This window comes from Apaloderma vittatum, unplaced genomic scaffold, assembly GCF_000703405.1.
Source record: "Apaloderma vittatum isolate BGI_N311 unplaced genomic scaffold, ASM70340v1 scaffold12262, whole genome shotgun sequence".
NCBI lineage: Eukaryota > Metazoa > Chordata > Aves > Trogoniformes > Trogonidae > Apaloderma > Apaloderma vittatum.
The window spans coordinates 42,291-64,035 of NW_009703118.1; the positions used below are offsets into that span (position 1 = coordinate 42,291).

The 21,745-nt window shown below is 44.7% G+C and overlaps 1 protein-coding gene across 1 annotated transcript in view; it reads left to right on the top strand.

Moving 5' to 3' along the window:
- The window catches only part of SLC20A2 (solute carrier family 20 (phosphate transporter), member 2), a 37,733-nt gene extending 23,983 nt beyond the window's left edge, over nucleotides 1-13,750 (top strand). Inside the window, exons 9-11 of the mRNA XM_009864510.1 lie at nucleotides 6,302-6,487; nucleotides 7,180-7,264; nucleotides 12,956-13,750. Coding sequence (XP_009862812.1) covers nucleotides 6,302-6,487; nucleotides 7,180-7,264; nucleotides 12,956-13,120 — 436 coding nt within the window. The 3' untranslated portion in view covers nucleotides 13,121-13,750. The remainder of the gene's footprint in view (nucleotides 1-6,301; nucleotides 6,488-7,179; nucleotides 7,265-12,955) is intronic.
- Nucleotides 13,751-21,745: the final 7,995 nt, after the last annotated feature.

A 21,745-nucleotide genomic window follows, 5' to 3' on the forward strand; every position in this document is an offset into this window, starting at 1 on the left:
TGGGCTCATGGATTCCAGCCATAGAGGAAGGTGGTTTATTATCGTGACAGTGGCAGGAGCTGTGATACTTCAGAGGAACAGGGTGACCGCAGACCGTGCCACTCGCCCATGTCTATGCATGCCAAGGTACAGGAAGGACCAGAGTTTGGCTGGTACGTGCTCAGAGGAGGAGAAACCTGCTTCTAGATGTTTCCCTGTTCTGCAGGCAATCTGAGAGTTCCTGCTGCATAAATTGTTTGAATGGGGCTGCTCTAATTAAATCTCGCATGGAGGGCTTTAGGACTATCCTTGCATATTCATACTTAGATATTATAGGAAAAAGAGGTCATTTGCATTAGAGTCTGCAGGTAATGCCAAATAGATTTATGGCACAAGCTTGGCAAAGAATGACTCTTGTTATCCAAATGATAAAGGCTACGTTACTGAAGACAAGATTTAAAACTATTTCAGAGCTATAGTAAAAATGTTTAGTATTTTTTATATATTTCTACACATTCTCTCAGTGGCTACCAGATAGAGAATTCGTTGTTAAACAAAGCAATGCAAATGAAACTAGGAAGAGCCTGCTTGCCCAAAATACAGGGGGAGGAAACTTCTCCTTTCAGCTCCGTACAGGCTTCACTGGACTTTTAGGTCAGAGCACACAAACAGCACTGGCATTTACCTTTTCCCCTCTTCCTGAAGTAAATGCAGTGGGATTAAAGGAGGGAAGGGCCAGAACATTGCCAGTATCCCAGTGCACCCAGAGAGCTTAGTGGGATTCAGTCTCCTGGCTAAATAAGGAGTGTAAAGGAGCTATAATAAAGCTGGATTACAAACTGAGCATTTCTTATTTCCTCCTTGAGAGCTGCAGTCAAGATCACTTAGAATATTTAGGAAGCTAATCTGTCCATTACAGTTACCGAGAGCTGCCTGAAATCTGATTTCTTCCCTTTTTGTTAGCAATCCATCCTGAAAGTGCAGGAGCAGGTATGAATCTTCACTTGGGTCCTTAATTGTGTGAGTACATTGTGTCCTTTTTGTTTTGCTGTGCCCACAAGCCAGAGAAGTGCAGCAAGGAACAGGGGGCTCTGGGGGGCACGGGAATCCCTCCCCATCCTGCTGTGAGCAGGGCCCCCAGCCGGGCTTGCCGGGAAAGAGCTGATGCTGGTGGGTGACAGGGAGGGATGGACTCAACCCTCCAGGGTCCAGAGAGTTGAATTTTCATTTACAGTGCGCAACGATGAGCTGCAGGAAGAATCACATAGCCTTCCTGACTCATTGACACACCCGAAGGTTGCACTTCACGGGACACAACTGTGACACACTTCTGTTGCGCTGTGGTGTACGCACTATTTCGAAACTGTCTCATTAATGGAACTAGGATAGAACTGCCTCGATAATCTGAGATCTCAGAGATTAGGACCTATTTTTTTCCTGTTGGTACGTAGAGGCGTATCTTTCTTGCACCCTTACTCAACTGGGTGATGTCTCCAGGCATAACTGCAGCATATTCAGAAATATCATCCCACAGTGGAAAGTTCATTTGTGAAATGCTGGTTTGGGAAATAGTCAAATGACTGGGGATTTTGTAATTATATTTGTAATACTGACAGACTAATACAGATTTTTCAGATGACTATTTTGCTTGTCATTCAGTTTTAATCACTGATAATGCGTGTGTCTAAGCTTCCTTTATTCTACTAGAAAAAGTGGCTAAAGCACAGTCTGCTTTTTCAGGTAGCAGAGAATCAAAGCATGGTCACCCAGTAGTCCGTAAATCTTAGATAATAACACAAAGCTTAGTCAGAGTGTAGCATTCAAATACAATTAGTTTTTCTTATTTGCGCAACTCACTACTCCCCTCAAATAAGAAACAGTGAGGTAATAGCGATGTTGCTAGTTCATAAAATATTATTATTAATTTGATGGGATTTGGTGATAGAGCATTCACTTGATGGCATCCTTGCATTACTGAAAAAACACCTTGATTTTTACTAAAAAAAAGGAAAAAAAAGACTTGTAGTCCTTGTTCCTCCAGAGAAGAACCTCGACTTGTGACCCAAAGGTACCTAAAAAATCTCTACTTGTGTGTGTGTATGCATGGGAAACTGTAGTTTCTAAGCCTGTCTCGTGATAGCTGAATGTGGGTGGGTTTTTTTTGTCAGTAATACTATCTGTCTCACAGGGGAGAGGAGAAGCCAACTCTATTTATAGTTCAGATTCACTGTCAAATGCTATCTTTCACAACAGCTTTATAAATGGTGTGGGACAGATTCTCAACTGGCACAGGCGAGCAGAAAAAGAGAAGTCGTGCCAATTCACATTAGTCGAGAGAGCTACGAGTGAAGTCATCGCCAGGGTCAGCGAATGGCACCGCAGAAGCGCTCAGTGACGCTTTGCCGAACCCTCCGTGCCACGTGTCAGGCAAGGATGAGCATTACTGTCGGTGGCATTTGGTCCTGTACCGCACCTCCGGGGAAGGCAAACAGCCCCTGCCCTGTGCCCTGTGGGGTTAATTTTAGGATAAAATTAATTCATAGTGGCCATCCTCTTGTGCTTGTTGGGAAAATGCGTGTTACGTGTACAAAGCTAAAGTAGTACCACGACAGGAGTAGCTTACCTTGGCTCTTAAACCCAACATCCTTGAAACTGCTTCAGTTCCATTGGAACCTGATGGCAGTTTTATGTATAGATAGATGCAGATGGGGGTTCAGAGCCCCTGGGTGCCCATCTTGGACCTTTTTCTTCTCCCTCTTTACTGCCACAAATAAGACTTGGAGCTCCAGCACAAAGGAGAGTTAGTTAAGGCAAGTAAAAGTGCTACGTGGGAGAGTGAGAGAAAATCACTTCTTGAAAATAGACTTGTGAAATTAGTCTTAGCCAAATGCATGGAAGATTTCAGGTCTGCTTTCCTGCTAGTCAAATCTGGAGTCAAATGAGAGAGAACCGGTGGAAAAAATGTGAAAGCCACATCCCAGTCTAGCCAGCGTCCATGTGGTTCACCTGCTTAGTCACTCAGCTGTACAAGACATCTGTTAACCACAGAAGGTCTCAAAGCAAAGTCTCTTATCTAACAACGGATGTTCTGTTTCTCCCTTACTCTCCTGTTGGGACTGGTTGTCTTCTACTGATAAACTCTTCCTAGTCCCAAGGGTGGTTGATTGCACATGCTTGTGGCAATGTCTTGAAGCTGACGTGTGCAGTACCGAGGTCCCAGTCTTTGCAGTTCATGAGTCAGATGCATTCATTGTGAGCTTCTGGAAGTCTTGTGGTGGAACAGACCTCATGGCTTCTTGTAGAGCTTTCTTCTATTGGTATAGGAAGCGTTGATACCACAGGCCCCCGGGACTGGACCGACTGAACAAATCCAGAAGCCAAAGGAGCCCCCTGAAGAGCCAAGACAGTGGTGGGTCAGAGCCACCAGCTGCAAACCACTGCTGGTCTGCTGACTGTTGTAACCTTTTGCAGGTACTCAGGCTGGGAGATGCCCTTGTCCCTAGGAGCTTATCGCTTAAATCATGTTGAACGTGATTTACAGGGAGAGGAGAAATGTCTCTCTGGAATAGATAACCAGTGGTGCAGCTACGCACAAATGAAAATGCAGTGAATTACCTTTTTGCCTTTCCAAGCATATATGGATCCAGTGCTCCTCTGCTTTCTTTTCCTGCAGGAAAGGTATCAGAAGTGCTGCCTTTGTGGGCATCAGTGTCATCTCTTCTGATCTGTTGGGCTGCATCAGCCACTCGGGTCCTCTCAGGCTGAGCATAACTCAGCAGACTTCTACCTTGCCTTCTGGTGCCACAAATAAGAAAATAACCTTTTCTTTGAGGATTAAGCTTAGTCATTTCACAGAGGTGTAGCATTTGCAAATAATTAATACTGGATTTTAGTACAAAAGAGCATAGTTTGCTGCTGTAGTTTTTGAAGCCTTTTCCGTCTTCCCATTTACATTAGGACTGACAAATATCCATCCATAATCTCTACAGAACTGTCAGGAGTCAGTGCTTGGGCTCGCTCCAAACGCACCTGTTATTTTCAACAGGGAGGTTGTCCCCATGTCCTATAGTGCTGTAAGAAGAGATGAACAGTTTTCCCTTTTTAGCAATAGAACAAGAAATAATGGATTTAAGTTAGAACATAGGAAGTTCCACCTCAACACAAGGAGAAACTTCTTTACTGTGAGGGTGACAGAGTACTGGCACAGGCTGCCCAGAGAGGTTGCAGAGTCTCCTCTGGAGACATTCAAAACCTGCCTGGACGCGTTCCTGTGTGGCTGCCCTAGGAGATCCTTCTCTGGCAGGGGGGTTGGACTAGATGATCTCTAGAGGTCCCTTCCAACCCCAAACATTCTGTGATTCCATGATTCATGTGATCAATGTTTTAGTTGCCTTTATCCATCCTTCTGCACCCGTCAGTCGAAGGTATAGTGAGTTACCTTTCTTTTTCTATGTGCAACAAGGCTTTTAAATGTGCAAGTAATTTAATCCACACCTTAAAACACTAGCAAAAAAGTCGCATGTCGACAAAAACATTAGAAATGCTTCGATCAAGAATCTCTTCTTCCTTGAAGGTAAAATAATTCTTGCATTTAGGCACTAAGAACTTTTCACATACCATCGTTTTACTCATGCAACAGCTGAACAAGTCAAATGCACGCTCAAGGACAATACCAGACCAGAATTTTAAAGTATTTTTGCTAGTGGAAATCAGTCTTTATTTAAAGCGTGTATATTGTTCTTCATCATACTACCCAGTGTCTTCAAACCCATTGGATTTTATTACCCCTGTTAGCTCACTAATTTTTTTCCAGCATGTTTCTCAAAATCCGTAAGAATTATTAATTCCTTTTCATATCAAAGAGCATTTCAAAGCATTTGCCTCACAGCTTGAATGATGTTGTTGAATGTGTTTACAAGGGAAAATTCCTTTCTAGTTACTTTGCTCCAGGACTGCTTCTCCAGGGTTCAGAGTGTGGTTTCTCAAGGATCAGAAGAAAGGAGGAGGGTCTCACATTGCATAGACGTTCCAAGCTTTGCAGCGCTGAGGACCCTTGTCTCTTGGCGATTAATGCTCAGCCCCCAGCCCCTCGTATCTGGTAGAGACGGAATTCGAGTCAGTTATTAACTGTTGGTTACGGTGGCTTGATTTACACAACATTTGACATTAAAATTGACCCTTATTCCATCTGTGTGCTTTGGAGCGAGACCAGGAACTCAATTTAGCCAGTCCTGGCTGCCGGGCGAGCGTCACTGTTGGTCTTGCCCGTGGCGCTCACCACGACCCCTCTCCTTATCGGTTTACAAAGAGGGGAGCTTCCTGTTCGAATGACATTTGACAGGTTTGCTCTTCTCTTCACCTGATTATTGTGACAGAATTGTAGCGCTGCCTCGCTTCTTGTGCTTTTTTGGTTATGGATAAACGCTGCTCAGCAGGGCAAGCAGCTACTCAGTTTAGCAAAAATGCTGGGGGAAAAAAAATTAAAGTTTTTATCTGCTTTTTAGTATACAAGCCTCTAAAGTAACTGGATACCAGCTTCCAAGTTTTTCTTCTAACTCTCCTGTCTAGAAACTTGATGCTTTTTTAGAATAAACAGTTGGAAGTCTCATTCTAAGTGCTGAAGACTCCAGCCACCAATATCGGGTAGTCTGCATTAGGAGCGGGGACTTCAGTGTTCCTGACTTTCAATGTGTTTCAAGATAGCAGCAGCAAGGTGGCAAAAAGGGCTTACACCAGCTCTCTGTCACCAAGGAGTCCTCTCTGATCAAGTCCAACTAGCTCTACAACATGTTTGAGGAGAACTAAGTCACCTTCCCGGCTGCATTCTGATCATATCTCCAAATCTTACAGGTTGTCAGACTAGATTATATTAGTGTCTTCTTGTCTGCGATGGTAATTTTGTTCACTAATTTCCCTCTTTGACAAAATGAGCTAATTTAATGCTTGAATTTTAAAGACACAGAGCTCTTGAATTTGTAAATTTTGAGATCATTTCAGCACAGTACTGAAAACACTGCTTTTTATCCCAGAACAGACGTAATGAGGTATTACTGACTCTGACATTTTGGGAAATGATTTGTAAAAGAGAGATTCCTTTCAGCATTCACTGTAGTTATCAGTGATGAAGTGACATCTGAAAAAGCAATGTGATAGGAGTCCCGTTCTGCAGCCTTTCAGAGCAGTAAAGGGTGTTGCCTCTAAGGGTCAGGTCAGAACAGTGCTGCATGCACAGTGAAGAAAACTCATACAGAAAACAAGGGACTTCTTTCAAGGCAATTATCTGCAATTTTGTAACTCAGGCGATGTTGTTCTGTTTCTCCAGCAATGCAATCGGTCCCCTCGTCGCGCTGTGGCTTATCTACGAGCAAGGTGGTGTGATGCAAGAAGCGTCAACTCCTGTCTGGCTGCTGTTTTATGGAGGTGTTGGGATCTGTGTGGGTCTCTGGGTCTGGGGTAGAAGAGTTATCCAGACCATGGGTAAAGACCTCACTCCAATCACACCATCAAGGTAGGTGCGCAGTTGTCATTATGGTTGTGTGAACTTTGTGCGTGATCCAATCTGAGAAATCGCTGACTCCGGGATTTTGTTTGTCATGTGGTTTGCTGGACTTGCCGTGCTTTGATTTTAATGGTAACCTGGTTTTGACTTCCCAGTCTTCCTAAAAAAGTTAAAGCAAAAAAAAGGGAAAAGGAGAGAAAGAAAGAATGAGAGAGAGGAAGAAAAGATAAACTAATACTGAATGCATTTGAGGCACAGAGGTCTACGTGAACGGTGTCTTCTGCTGATGACCTAATCAACGTGGCAGAAAATGTGTTTAGAGATGGCAAGATTACAGTGGCTTTCCCCAGTGCGTTTCAGACTTTTAAAACCATATGTATTTATTACGTTAATGTTCGTCCTTAATGCATACTTGACCTCTGCTGGTGCTTAACCAAATTACTAATTAGGCATGATTCATGGCAGCATAGAGTAGTATAAAGTCCCCAATGCAAAGAGCCATGCAACCGGGTTACTACAGATGACTAGCCTGTGCCATTCCCATTATTCAGCCTTTCCTCCTTCTCTTAATTCTTATGAAAAAATCAGTTGGAGCTAAAACAGTCGAAAGAAGAAACGGGTAAGACTTTGGCACGCTGCATGGTATCAGTCCGAGCTGATGCAAAGAGTGATTGTGAAGTGTTTTCTTATGCTTCCCGCAGTGGATTCACTATTGAGTTGGCTTCGGCGTTCACAGTTGTGGTAGCTTCCAATGTTGGACTTCCAGTCAGTACTACACACTGCAAGGTATGCCTTTGCCCAACGACTGCAGTCAAGGCAGTCTGGACTATTCGTCTTAAAATTGTGCCGCTCGAGCCAGCGGATAATGGCACAGCGAGGGGAAAGCAGCCGCACGCAGAGAACAGTTACGGGCGGAGGCGTGTCAGCACGTCTCAGCCGTACCAGGGATGCTGGAAAATAATCAAGCTTCCAAAAAATCCATTGGGGGTTGTCACAGCAAAGTCGCTGGAGTCAGGCACAGCACGAACTCCATAGCTGTGGTTAAAGAAAAACAGCGCTTACAAAAGTGTGACCTCAATAATTTTAAAGCGAACGATTACGAGGAAGACCCTGGTTTCCTCTGACGGTGCCATTTGAACCTGGTCGGGTAGGGTTTCTCCCTTGTTCAGAGGCTGCGCACCATTCGTCATTTATACTTCACTTTCTTGATGCGTGCATGGCATGGGATTTCCTGCATATAACTCTTTTACTACAGGTTTTCCATCTGTCTTTTTTTGTTTTGTTTTGTTTCTTCACAGTGGATTTTGCATTGAAGTAATGTGTGCGCTAACGGTACTTGTAGCCTCAAATGTGGGTATTCCAATAAGCTCCACCCATTGCAAGGTATTGGAGTTTGCAGTGATCACATCAGTAAAATCACATCACTAGGAAAAAACCATAACAAAACACGAGAGATACCGATTGTTGCAGATTGCCTTCACTATGCGATGTGCCGTGTGGAGAGAGATCGCAAAGTAATGAGGACTGCTTTGAGAGCCGGTAGGGCTGAGCAAAGTCAGCGTTATCAGTAATTGCACAAAAGTCTGGAACGGCTTTCACGCTTACACAATCGTATCAAACTAATATATTAAAATAATGTAGACTCGTAGTCTGTGTGATCTCGGTTCCATGTATTTTAGAGCGATCTGTATGAAAAACTCTGCTACATCATTAAGCTAATACTTTAATGTCTCTCTTCTTTTAAACCAACTTGTCCTCACTTTTGTGCATTATAATACAGAATCTGGCCTTTGTAATTAGTTCTTTGAACAAGTTTGCTGGCTTTGTTTTTTCAAAAAAGACCAGTCTGAAGCATAGATATAGGCTGGATAATGAGCAGAATTTGTGTCACGCAATACGCTGTGTGAGAAGACATTTAAATGGCTTGTAGGCAACAGGGAGCATGTGGATTTACTCGCCTGGAAGAACATAGTGGGAATTTGGAATTTTGTTCCCTAGGAAATCCCTGAGTCAAAACCCCATCTTTCTTTCCTTTGCTTCCCCATGGGCTCCCAAACTCTTGGACACTCAGAGCTGTCTGTATCCCTCATCTCTGGCAGGGCATGGGGAAGCCCCTCGGAAATCGGGGACCTCAAAACGGCAAAGCAAGGACACACCACCAAGCCCTACAAGAGCCAGACCCAGGATTCGCTGCTGCATCCCGAGGACTTGGGAGCTCTTCCAGCTCTGTCTGTGGCTGAGGCAGGCAGGTTTTGGGGAGTAACTCCTCCACGGCACAGCAGGCGGGCTGGCAAGAAGCCGGGCATCCTTGTCTGTGACATTGACCTGGTTTCCAGTGAAAGAGTCAATGAAATCCACACATCCTGCAAAATGCCCTGAGTTGCTTCAATTGGCCTTTTTCTAGTGAAAACCTTTCCTTCTGAAAGCCTTCCTCTATTGCAAAATCATTTCTTTCTTCTGCTGTAGAGCTCTTTGAGAAGTAGCCAAGACTGAGCTACTCTGAAAGGCTGTTCAGATTTCCGGGTGTTGGCCAAACTTTGGTTCCTCTGAATCAAGCAAGGAGAGGAAAAATAATAACAACGTGATCCACTTCTAAAAATGCCAGCCTGAAACCACCTCCCTTTCAGCTGATTGGTATATCAAATGAGTGATGAAGAATTGCCAGGGAGAATAATACAGCTTTGATTATCCCAGTTGCGTGCCTGAAGCACTTCTAGCCAACCATCTTAAAAGACAAAATACACTTTGGTGCAGACGAATAGATTGAATTTAAAAAGAAAATGTCTTGGAATCCATAAGCTAACAAAAGGGCAGCATTAGGAGGTATTCACTGACTCAATGCAGTTAAAGGTTTGGTCTTTTCTAACTGCAGAGTAAAGTAATTCTTTAAAAAAATACTTCCATAGAAAGCAGTTAATGTGGTTAGTCTGTGTCTGCTCCCTGTAGTTTGCTGTATCTCATTAGGTAGATCATTCTTGATGGAAAGATCCACTTTGCAATAGGGTTAGACTGTTCCAGGATATCACATTGTTATAAACAATGCTGTGTTTCAGCAAAACGAGATCCTGAGCTGAAGGATCCTGAGTGATCAACACAAGATAAAGCGAATACTTGTGACAGATTTGTTACTTGTTCTCTTTGAGGGCCCAGTGAAGGAACAAAAGGAGTGTTACATATCATTTACTCCATGGGAAAATGCTTCTCTGAAAGTGCTCTCAGCCATTGAGACAGAAATGCCTCATTAAAAATCAGCAGAAAAATTATTTCATCCTAGGAACCAAAAGGGAAATGGGTTCAGGGTGAGCCCAGTCCTAAACCTCTAGCATCAGAGAGCAGGAATTATTCTTTTCCCCAACATTTGCTCCACAGCAATATAGCACTTGCTGAAGTGGGAGCCCTACCGAAGGTGCGTCAGTTGACTGAACGTGCAGTTACTGGATAAACTGATGGCAAAGAAGGAGCAGTGTGAAACACCTCTAGTTGGAGGGAGATATTTTTGCAGTGAAACAACAGACTATAATGAAAAATGGAGACCAAGCAAGAAGGAAAGCTCTGAGCAGCAGTTTTCAGGTCTTGGAGCAGATATGGTTACAAACTGGAGACTGGTAGCATGAAGAAAAGTGTTAGCTTCTGAGAAAGATTTGTCAAGCCCTCTCAGATCCTATATCAGAGGCTTTGATCTCTATGAGGCAGCCACCACCCAGTATGACCGTCCTAAATCTACAGCCCGGCAGCATCATTTCAACTATTGGTGCCTGTTTAAAGTCTGAAGTGCACCTTTGTCCTTGCCATGAGTCAAAGGGGAGAGGAAAGTCCTTCTGAAAGCCTCCAAGCTGAGAGCACCTGAGGAAAGACCCAGCCCTTTGAGCCTCCAGAGGAATTTCTGAGTCTGAACACAGTAGCCGCATTGCTCTGCCTGTGCTCCTTTCAACCTCCCTTGGGATTTAGCGCTGAAAAGCCGGTGTGTTGTGAGCGTATGCCTTGCCTCTCTGCTGCCCAAGTCAGCAATCAAATCTTACACACAGTGCCTCTTACTTATTCTAAGATGCAGGAGGTAGAAATAAACAGGCCTTTCTCAGCTGTAGCAGATCGTGCTGTAGCAGATCGAATGTGCTCACATACGGATAAAATTAGAGTGCAGGAGTTAAACGCTTTTTCAGTGCAAAAGCGACTTTGCTGAGGTCACACTGCCAGCTCTGTTTTGCTGTGATGATTTGGGGGTTTAGAAAAACGTCCTCTGTGTTGCTATAGTGGGATTATAATGTTCTGTATGTTGTTGTGATATGCCATTGCATGGGAACAAGAGAGCCAAAAGCATTTCTGTAATGCTTTGAGCAGAGCATACTGAAGGCAAACTGCACTGGTTTCAAACCAATCTCAATGTAGATATCATCTGAAATTCTGCAGACGGTGTAGTGTCCCTACGCCCAACTTTTAGCTACTCTCCTAACCTCTAGTCCATCAAAATCACTATTAATAAACTAAACTTTAATAACGTTTAAAACAGATTGCCAATGCCATCATTGCTGATACCTTTTAAATTTCAGGAAGGACTCGGAGATTGTTGTATGTAGACTTGCAGGCTCACTCAGTTAAGCAATGCTTCTTGTTGCAAGCATGACAGACAGATGCTAAGGACGTGCAAAATGCAAAGCAGAGCCTAACAGCTGAGCTGCTGAACAACCAAACGTTGTTTCCTTGGGTTAATGCTTTGATATAGTCAGAAGCGTGGGATTCCTCTTAGCCGGGCACCTCCTGAATACACTTACATGTCCTAAGTACAGAAGAGCATATTGTCCAGTCAGGGGGTATTCAGATTAAATGTTATCTAACAGATTTCCTGGATCAAGCTTTAGACTGAGGCCTGTTTCAGTCCTAGAATACCAAGTTTAGTTTTCCCTTGTTCTATCACAGGCACTTTTGAGAGTCTTGTTTTCCTAGAGTTAGGAGGTCTTCCACAAATAGCTCTTTTCTCCAAAAATAAACGTTAAGTAGTAATTAGAACTTAAATAGGTGTTAACAAAAGGTGAGGATTCAGTGTCTCCATCCTATCTCTTCCCGCTTCCCTGTCCTCCCAGCATTTGTCATTTTCCTGGATCCACACATGGAGAGCAGCCCGTCTTCTAATCTACAGGCTCATACTCCCAGTAAGAAAACAAGCAGGGAAGAGGAGGCAGGAATGGTATTTCAGGGAGCACAAGCCCAGATGTGTCTTGGAGTTTCCTTTCATTCAAAACAAGATATCCCTTCTGCATTTTTTGCTGCTTTACTGTGTGCTTTGAATCAACTTGCATTGATTTACACATTTTTGTTAACATCACAGAGGGCCACTTCCAGGGCAGAAAGAAAACACAGTGTTTCTGGAGCTTTTGCACCATTTTCACTGGAAATGTTTTTCTCAGTCTGGTTCTTTCTTAAAAAATAATATGCTGTGTTTGTACCCAAGCTTATTACCTGAAAATACCTTTGTAGGAAGAAAAGGCTGTAGCTTTGCCCACGCTGCAGTGTGTTTTGTCTTCCCAAAACACCGACATACCCAGAGTGCCCTGGTAGCAGTGCCTTCAGAGGATATTTTGGTGGCTTATCCATTCCCCACCTAAAGCCAGACCTCTTGATGTCCATGCAGTTTGCATGCCTCATAGCATCAGGCGGATGTCTTTGTCCACAGGGAGGATTTTATCTTCGGGTGCTTTGCATGGCCGGCTGGTGCAGGACGGCTGGTTTTCCTCGGAGGTCTCATGCTGATGAGTTTGACGTCGGGCAGCAGGACTGGGTCTAACTTTGTGCTGCCTGCCTGCCCCCTGCCAAGTTCCCAGCGCTGTTACAGGGTGGGCTCATCTGCTTACATTGCTGGTGCTGTGCTGTTTATCCCTGTTTATAGGTATCGAAATACGTAGGTGCTGTTTGGAGTCAGCTCCATACGCCAGGCTGTAAGCTGCAGGGGCTTGGCAGCTGCTGGGTGAGCAGGCAGGACATCCCAAACCAGCAAGAGGACAAGCAGGTGGAACTGTACTAGCTATCCTGACCTGTTCCATGCCACAGTCTCCGGCACAGCCTTAAAAACAACTTTCCCAGTGTTTTCATGATTTGTCCTGCAGTCTGGCTAGATTCAGTAGGTGCCGCCCCTCTCTCCTTACAGACCGAGTCAGTGCTGGGCAGGTGGAGGGATGCCTCGGTTGCACTCATAGTTGACCTGGCAGCTAGCAGGGCAGAGAAGAACCCACAAGTGTATTTATTCTCCTTTGGCTGAGCCATGAAAAACAGGAAATCAATGGAAAAACAATTTAAGCACCCTGGAATTGTCACCTTCCTGCTACCCCACCAGATCAGAGCCATCGGCACCATCAGGGACTTCTTTATCTCAGAGCACCGCTTGGTATCAGCTGACTGGCATTGGTGTGGCCGTGGGCATGTTGCGGGCGCTCGGTCCTGCCCCTCACATCTTGTCTCCCCCTCTCTCTTCCCTGCGTCCCCAAGGTTGGCTCTGTGGTGGCCGTTGGCTGGATCCGCTCCAAGAAAGCTGTCGACTGGCGCCTCTTCCGCAACATCTTCCTGGCCTGGTTTGTGACTGTGCCGGTGGCCGGGTTGTTCAGCGCCGGCGTGATGGCACTGCTGATGTACGGGATCCTGCCTTACGTCTGAAGAAGCCTCCTCTGCTGGGAAAAGGGGAAACAGCCAAGCTACTACCGAGGGGAGAAGGGTTCCCGTGAAAGAACCGGTTGGAGAGGATCCGTCTTCTATATCTAACTCCTTATCTACTGTACATAACAATGTGTCATATTGGTGACATGGTGATGTGGTGCCATTTCTTATATATTAAAGAAATTATATATGCATATAGTAGGTAACGATACCTAAGTTATATTATCAGTGGGGTGAAAATAATTGCCTAGAATTTAATATTTAGTAAAATTTGTACATAGTGTATCATTTGGTGGCAATTTTTTAATCTTTTGAAGAAGAGTATGGATTAGGAAATGTTTCTTGTCCATTTGATATCAGAAGAAGCGAGGTACAGGACTGTGTAACACATGAATTTTTTTTTAAAGCTATTAAGATACTGGAACAAAATAAAATGTGCAGAAGTGCTTTTCATAAAATAACTTTGTTCATATCATATTGACCTTTGTGTATCATAGCGTGATGGTTATGGCTGTGTAAATACTTACAAAAGGTAACTTTGAAATGGTGCATTTCCCTTATATATTTTGGATAAGAAAGTTTAGGAAGTACCAAAGAAGCAGGGGAATAGCTTGCCAATATTATGTTGTTGTCTACGCGTGTGGGCGTGTGTTGTGTTTCCCCACCTCTAATTCAATGTCGTTTTCACCAAGTTCCCACCAGTGAGGCTGGGGTAGTACTGTTCATGTCTTAATGTAACTTTAAAAACAAACAAACAGAAAAGCACAGAAAACTGCTAGTTCTTGTTACTTAGTAGGCAGACCACGGTTCTCCACATTAGCTGATAGTAAACTGACTTCATTCCGTCGGTTGAATTTGAAGTATCTCACCGCTCACCTTCTCCCTCTCCCCTTCAAGTCTCGGCTCCCGGTTGCCCTGATCTCAGTTCCAGCGGCAGAATGAACCATCGGGCTCCCCTTTTTCTCTCCATCCAGCCACAACCACACACACTCAGGTACAGAGGCAGGACTGCGGGGAGACCACAGCACCCCCGCGTCCCGAAACGAAAGGCAGCAGCGGGTAGGGAACGGGCTTAGCCCTGGTTTTGTGGTTGAAGCGTGGGCACCTGCAGGCGCATGGGCCCAGGTAGGGGCTGGCATAAGGAGCTGGCGTAAGGAGCGTGACGAGGTCGCAAGCAGGTGCTGGGCGCCCCCTCTCCCTCGACAAGTCAGATGGGAACCTGGCCCTGCGTGGGTGGAGCTTGAGTGGTAACCAGTGTTTGGAATGAGATTTTATTTTTAATGGCAGCTCAGGGGGAAATGGCTAGCTACATCCCCTGCATGGCTTTGGAAAACACATTTAGGTGAAGGTTACCGTTTTGTGGGTGGGAGGCGAAGGGCAACAAGGGGTGCCTGAAGGAGGTTGGGAATCTATTACTATTTAAATGCTGCTAAAATTTTGATAAAATGTTCTTGGTACTCCATTGTGACTTTTCCATTGGTCATTCATACTAAATTTATAATAAAAAGATAAACAGCCCCTATCACCTTTCGCCTCTTGGGTTTTTTGAGCGTTACTCAGCCGTGCCAGCCGTAATGGGAAGGCTCCACGGGCAGCTGAAACTTATTCCTTGGCATCCATCATCATTTGTTCTTTGTCTGCCGGGGTCGGTGGGGACAAAACAGGGCTCTGTGTGGCACTGACAAAACTTCCCTTTTCTTCCTGCCGTCCCAGCGGCCCCAGCACCCAGCCCTCGCTCTGCCCGGGGCTTGCGTCATGGGCATCTCGCCAGTGAGGTTTGGGAGCTGCTTCAGATGCATTCACTGGCTCTGACTGCCCCCCTAACCCTCTTTTCTGGGGCTCTCTAAGCATCCCCACTGCTGGGGCACCATAGGGCTTGGTTTCCAACCCTTCTGAAACCCTAGAGCCATGGTATAAATAGTGCTGGCAAAGGGATGGGTCCAATGAGCAGCAGCTGAAGGACCAGCCAGTAAATGCAAGAAGACAGTTTGAGACCTGGGGAAAAGTGTGGGAGGACTCACCTTATCTTAGCACTTGCATAAACAAATGCCTGCCGGGTGGCCCAGCAGCTTGCCACCTTGTTTCATCTACAGAGACAAATCAGACTTCTCTTCCTTCACCCTGCCAGACACGGGCAACATGCGGAGGGCTCTGGGGAGTTGGTGATAATCTCCCAGCACATGCAGCTGGGCATCTGTCAACACACACATTTATTAATAAAACTGTTAGGAGGGAAGGGGCCAGCTAGAAAGCATCTCCAAAATATCCCCGCCCCTTTAGCCTGGAGCGAGATGGAAAACCCAAAGGGATGCCACAAAGGTGTCTTTTGCAACCCCAGGGATGCAGAATGGCCACAGAGGAAGCACAGCTGGGCAAGTGCCCTGCAAATACAGGTGTGGTTAAAATGTCCTTCATTCAGGCAGCAATCAAAATAGCCACAGGTCTATTTTCTATTTTTGGAGCAGTATGAAGGCTCAGTGGGGACCAAGAGCTGAGCCTTGTTTAGCTGAGACCTGTTTAGCAAGCAGATGCTGATGCACCCTGACAGAGACATGGGACGCTTTGCACCCCGCAGGGCTGGCCTGTCCCCTGAACTCGGTGCTATGGCAGAGGTTTTCCCACTGTAGTTAACAGCCATCAGGGCTACAGCCCTGGGCAGGGCACAATCACCATCAGGCGGCCTTTGCTGCATGTGGTGGTGGCTTGTGGGCTAGTGGTAAAATCCTTGACTCAAACCAGCCTAATTAGAGCCAGCAGGCAGGGTGTGAAGGTGCTGCTAAACTCAAATTACACTCATCAACCTCTCCTGACTCTTCTAGCCTCCACTCCACTTGTCTGCCAGGTTTCCTAGCTTGCCCTGGGACTTGCTTCATCCCTCACTGTTTGTCTGATGGTCACTGGGCTGTCACTGGGACTTGTTACTGCCACCAGTTCTGCTCTTCTTGTGGTACCTGGAAGCACGTCCACACTGGTGAAGTCGCTGTGGTGTACTAACCTGTGCAACCTGGTTTGTCCTCCTCAAGGGAGCAGCCCTGTACTTCCAGCATGCTGCTGCTGGCCTCCTACCTGCAAGGTAAGTGCCCTGTGCACTAGTGACTGGTTGGACTGGCTGAGCACCCCTTGGGGCAGAGGATCTGCCCGTTCCACAGGTGCTAAGACTTGTTCTGGTGTTGGTAACTTAATGCTCCTTGCAGGGCCGTGTATGGTGTGAGAGCAGAGAAAAGGAAGGTGTAAGGCAGGGCAACATGACGGCACAGGACCCTTGGTTTGTTTTCAGCAGAAACACTGGGGTTGCTTTGTAAAAGCTTCTCGCCCAGATTTAGGGACCTGGGTACCCCTGAACTGCAAGATGATACTGAAAAAGACTCGGACAGGTACGTATTTTTAGAGAGCAGAAGACTGTTTGAATGAGGGTCTTGTGCGGTTTATGTGGTGCTACTTCTCCAGGGAAGGCAACTGATTAGAAACAGCCTTTTTTTTTTTTTTTTTTGAAAGGTTTAAGGGTCTCTGGGTTTACCTTCTTCCTTTTGTTGAGTTTAGTTTAATGACATTAATGAGGGCCTGCTGTATCTGGTGGAGCACTGATTCCATCTCCTGGACACCAAAAGAAAGTCTGAATTGGAGTAAGGTTTTTGTTGCCACTGTGAAGCTTTGTAAGTCTCTTCTTCTAAGCAGTAAAGCAGAACAGAAAGGAATTATAAAGAACAAACACATAAACTGTGCTTTTCCCAGGTGAAGTTGTATGAATAACTAAGTACCACATACTCAGCTTAATTTCTGGTATCTTAGATCCTAGGAAAAAAATGTATTTCTGTTGCACTGAATTAAATTACATTTTCATCCTGATTGACACAAGCAGACCTTGCTTTCACTTGTCTTGCAAAAGTAACCATTATCTGACTTCAGTTCTTGAAACTAGGCTGCTGGACTCTTGCAGCGATGCGCTTTAGCTCTGTACAGATGAACAAGCACTTTGTCCAGGGGTAGCATTGGTCTGATGTATCACTTGTTCAACCAGCTGCAATTTTCAGGGCATTATCATTCCAAAGCAAAACAGTATTTTTAACTTGGACGAATATGCATTGCATTTACCAGCTTCCAGGTGCAGAAACTTTTTGTGTGAAGGGGTGACTGCAAGTGACAAAACCTCGTTTCCTTCTGTAACTGCAGTCAATTTTTAGAATAAATTTGGTGCCTGGAAACCAAGCACAAGCACGTGTTTAAGTTGCATGGCTCCTTGCACTTCCCTGGCTGCGACTGAACAGCCAAGTTCAAGAAGATGAGTCTCAAATAATGACTTCTTGTTTGACAGAAACCCCAAATTTAAGGCTGTGACATCTGCTACTGCTTGGCAGTGGTGCTACAGTGAGCATTTACTCCTCAGTGTGCTTCAGAGGGAGGAAAAGGAGCACTAGGTGTCCAGCTGATGGCCAGTCCTCTTCATTGCTGAATTGCAGCCAGCTCCTGGGTGGGATCTTTGTGCACAGCGCAGGCTGATTCCCTCGCTGTGAGTGGCTCACGCAGCTACTGAACTTGAGATGCTGCTAAAGAGTAGGATCCTCAGTTCTGATCTCTCACTGTAAGGAGTGGCTGGAGTTTTCAGCCTCACTTCACCAACAATTCGTATCTTTCCTACAACACAAAGACAGGGGATGCTTGTACCCGTGGATAAAGTTGGTAGTGCCAGGGAAAGACAAGGAAGATGTAGCACAGTGCTCTGAAGTGAACCAGGAAGGTGGTCCTAACTAGGTAGAAAAACACTACAACATTTCAGGATGATACTAAAATTTCCTTCCCACTGTGAGAGAATTTATTACCTTTTTGCTTGAGACGAAAAAAAATATAGGAAGGTTAATCTGAAAATGTTATCGTGTAATGAATGGCCTTCTCTTGATCTTTTAAGACCATTTTGAGAGTCCCCATGATTTTTATGGGAAGCAGGCACACCTGAAACTGCTCAAGGTTTCTGATCTGAATAATTTTCTGCCTCCCTGACTCCTTCCACTCATTCATGCCTCTCATGGATTCCTGGTGATCTCTGTAATGGAAATTGCATGTGGCATGTCTTTCACACTCATGGGCTTATCAAGGTAAAGCTGACAAGTTCTCTCGTCTTGGGCTCTGACTCTACATGACAACCTGCAGTAAGTCTTGGCCACTTCCACACAGATGACAACTTCTGTTTCCCACAAGACCAGAGATGCTTTGTTACACTGATAAAGTGGCTGTCGGAGCGCTGGGGTTAAGTGCTGCTCAAAATACACCAAAAGCAATGGGAAACAAGAAATGATGATGAAAGGGAGGAAGGGAAGTTCAGGCTTGACCCAATCACCATGAAGAGCTTGGTCACCTTATGGAGAGAACTGTATAATTTCAATTCAATGGACAAGATTTTGGTGGTAGATAAAGGTGAATGCACCTAGTTTTCTTAGGTCACAGCCATGTGCTCTGTCTACCTGCTTCCCAAAGTTTTAGATAGGTTTTTTTCTAAGCACTGTGGAGAATTTGGGTAGAGAAACCTATGCCCAGAATCTTTGAGACAATATTTCTGCATGAGCTCTGTTATGTAAAGGTTGGCTAAAAAACCTTTCTACTTATTTGGGTTATTGTTTCTAAGCACTGCAGTAAGAGGTTAAAAGGCTACACCGATTTGCAGGTTGTTCTCTTCCATAAAAAAATCTGTCATTCCTATCCCATCTTTATCCCAAATAATGTTCATTAAGACAGAGTTCCTTTTCCTTTATGAAGGCTGAAATAAATGCTCTCAGATACATTTTGAATAAAACCTCCTGGATTAACTGAATATTGTAGCAAAGACTTCTTGCTTGTGTCATTTTTTCATTTTTGGACAGTTTATATCAAATCAGTGTAAAGATATTTCCTTTGTTAGTGAAAATTACTCCAGTTCCCCTTCGCACAGGAACGTCTAGAGACAAAAAGTCAAAATGAGATGTTTGCAGATGGCATTGATAAAAACCACAAGTACCAGGATAAGCAGAAAGGGTAGAAATAAATGAGGTAGAAAGGACAGACTAACAATACCAAAATAGCATTCAAAGATCAAGAGGTTGCGGCTGAGACAGATGAATAATGCTGGAGGTACAAGCTGCTGATGCAAAACCAGAAATGATGGCTGCAGAGGTGACAGTGGCCCTCTCCTAAATTCATTCACCAGCTTCCATGGCCTCTGTTCAGGTAGATCCAACTTGCAATCTGTTGCTTTTAGTCTCATGCCAGCATTATAGGGCAGAGGTGGCCACTGACTTCTTGGAAGGGGGTGTAGGGTGGATGGTCACAGAGCAAAGTCTTTCTCCTGCCCTGAACTATCCTCCAACCCACCAGGGCACTTGCTCTTACTCTGCTCAGCCAGTTGCAGAAGTAGTACTCAAGGACTAAATTTCCACTTCATTTAATTGAGAAAGGCTGTAGGGCTTTACCGCTATCACTGTTTAGCAGTTATTTTTCCTGAAGCTGCAATTATCACTGCAATTATCACTGCAATTCCGTGGGTAATGGAGGAAGCCAGGGCAGAACACACTGCAAAATCTCTCAGGTTCTGCCTACCCACCACACATACTTGTGGGGCTCCCACTCTGTTCCTCCGTTGTTCCAGGTAGAAGAAAACATTTGAAGTCTCCTTCTACCCTTGCATTTGAAGGAGTGGGGAAGGAACACTGGGTGAGGAGGGGAATAAATTTGAAAAGTTAAACAAGGGTGATTACAGAAACGAAGGCAAGAGGTCTGCAGTCAGACATCTATTTAGCCCCCAGGGGAGCTGATGAATCATCAAAGCAAAGGGGTCAGGCAGCTAAAAGTCATGGACAGGAAAGATTTTTAGCAACTGCACTTTGGACCAGGTAAAGTTTTTAGGTTTTTTTTTAAATATAGTGTGATTTAGGCCTTGGTAAATCCAAGGCACTCAGTCATTTGTACTGAGATGCTTCCAGTTTTCCCACTGAGGTTCTGATTCAGAACTTGAATCCCAGCCCTTGAACAGAAGATGCTGCTGTGACAGTCAACCACGCTCTGAAGAATTCACCCAGTCCCTGAAACATTTTAACTTCAAATCCTGCTCAGTTACATTTGCCATTAAGATTCTGCATATAAAGAGCTAATAAATGTTTTAATACATTCTTTATGGAGTCATAAAATCCAATACACCTGCAAGTTGTTTCTACCTATGGGCTATGACCATCTGCAGCATTCACTGATGTATTTATAACCATCTAGAGATAAGTGGCATACGTAATAATGCTTCATACTCATTAATTAGCCTCATATAGCCCACTGGACAATGTTCCTTTCATATGAAGTTGGATCATAATTTTATTACTCAGAGGACATAAATTAATTTCCATATGCAGCCTAGCAACACATGCAATGAAAAAAACTGCTACAAACCTTTTGACAGAGAAACAAGAAAACACTGTGCAAGGAAAATTTGCCACCCTTGGAAGAAAAGAGTCAGTAAAGCAACAACAAGTTTTTTTACCAAACTTAGTGAAAGAATAAAGAGTAATATAGTTCAATCCAAGGCATATCTGGGATTAAAACTGCAAAATACAGGGCTATCTTGGTATAATTATTTTGTATGCCCTGCTTATTCCTACTCAATGCTACAGTGTTAGATTCCTTTAATCAATTAAACGGGTACATTCATGATGCAAAACAAATTAAGTGGGAAAACGTTAGGCAAGATTTGCTTGGTGATATGTCCTGCCTTCACCCTGCTGTGTGCTAATGCAAGTGTGCCATCAAGTGGTACAGCAAGAAAGAACTTGTCAAAGAACTGTTCCTCTAGCTTAAGCCTATGAAAATACAGGAGACACCTGAAATGCCACCTTTTTATCTGTAAATAACAAGTGATAAATACTGAAATGCCACCATAACAGGAGGTGGGGAAGAGCTCTATGGCTGGGGTTACTGGGCAGACAACTACAGGGGCAAATGTCTGTTAATTCAATGAGCTTCGAGGCTCTTAGGAACAGGCTTACACACAAACCCCACCTTTTCTACATCTGCCAAAGGCCCCAGTGGCCACCCGGCGTGGTCTGGGTCCCACAGAACAGAACAAAGCAGCTCTTGAATGACCCTTCAGAGGTACTGATGGGCAGTGTGACCTGCTCATGCAGGTGATGCTGGTTTCAGTGCATCTCAATTCAGCCCAGATGGGAAACTGCCGCTGTCACCTGGGACCTGCTGGTGGTGCCCGGCTGGTGGAAGAGCTGTATGCCTACGTGGGGACACCAGGAGATCCTCCACTCTCCTCTTTGCATTGCTTCCTGCTGTCCTGAAGCTGATGAGTTAGGCTCAGAAATGTCTGATCTGGGTCAGGGATATGAAGGAATTATTTTAGGTATATGAAGAATCCTTGTTGGGAATTTCTGAGGGACTTTCACCCCTTCCATCACCAAACCACTGCAGTATCTCAAACTTGAATGCATCAATCCCTGTGTTACTGTGAGGAAATGTTTTACTGCTGCCTTTTTTTTTTTTTTTAATTTCCAAGTTTTTTTTTTCAAACTTCCAAGTAACTTGAGCACATCTAAGGGAAAGGCCATGTTGAAGAGCTGCTAGGGCACCTGACCTCAGTGAAATCACTAGAAGTTAACTGCCCCTAAGCAC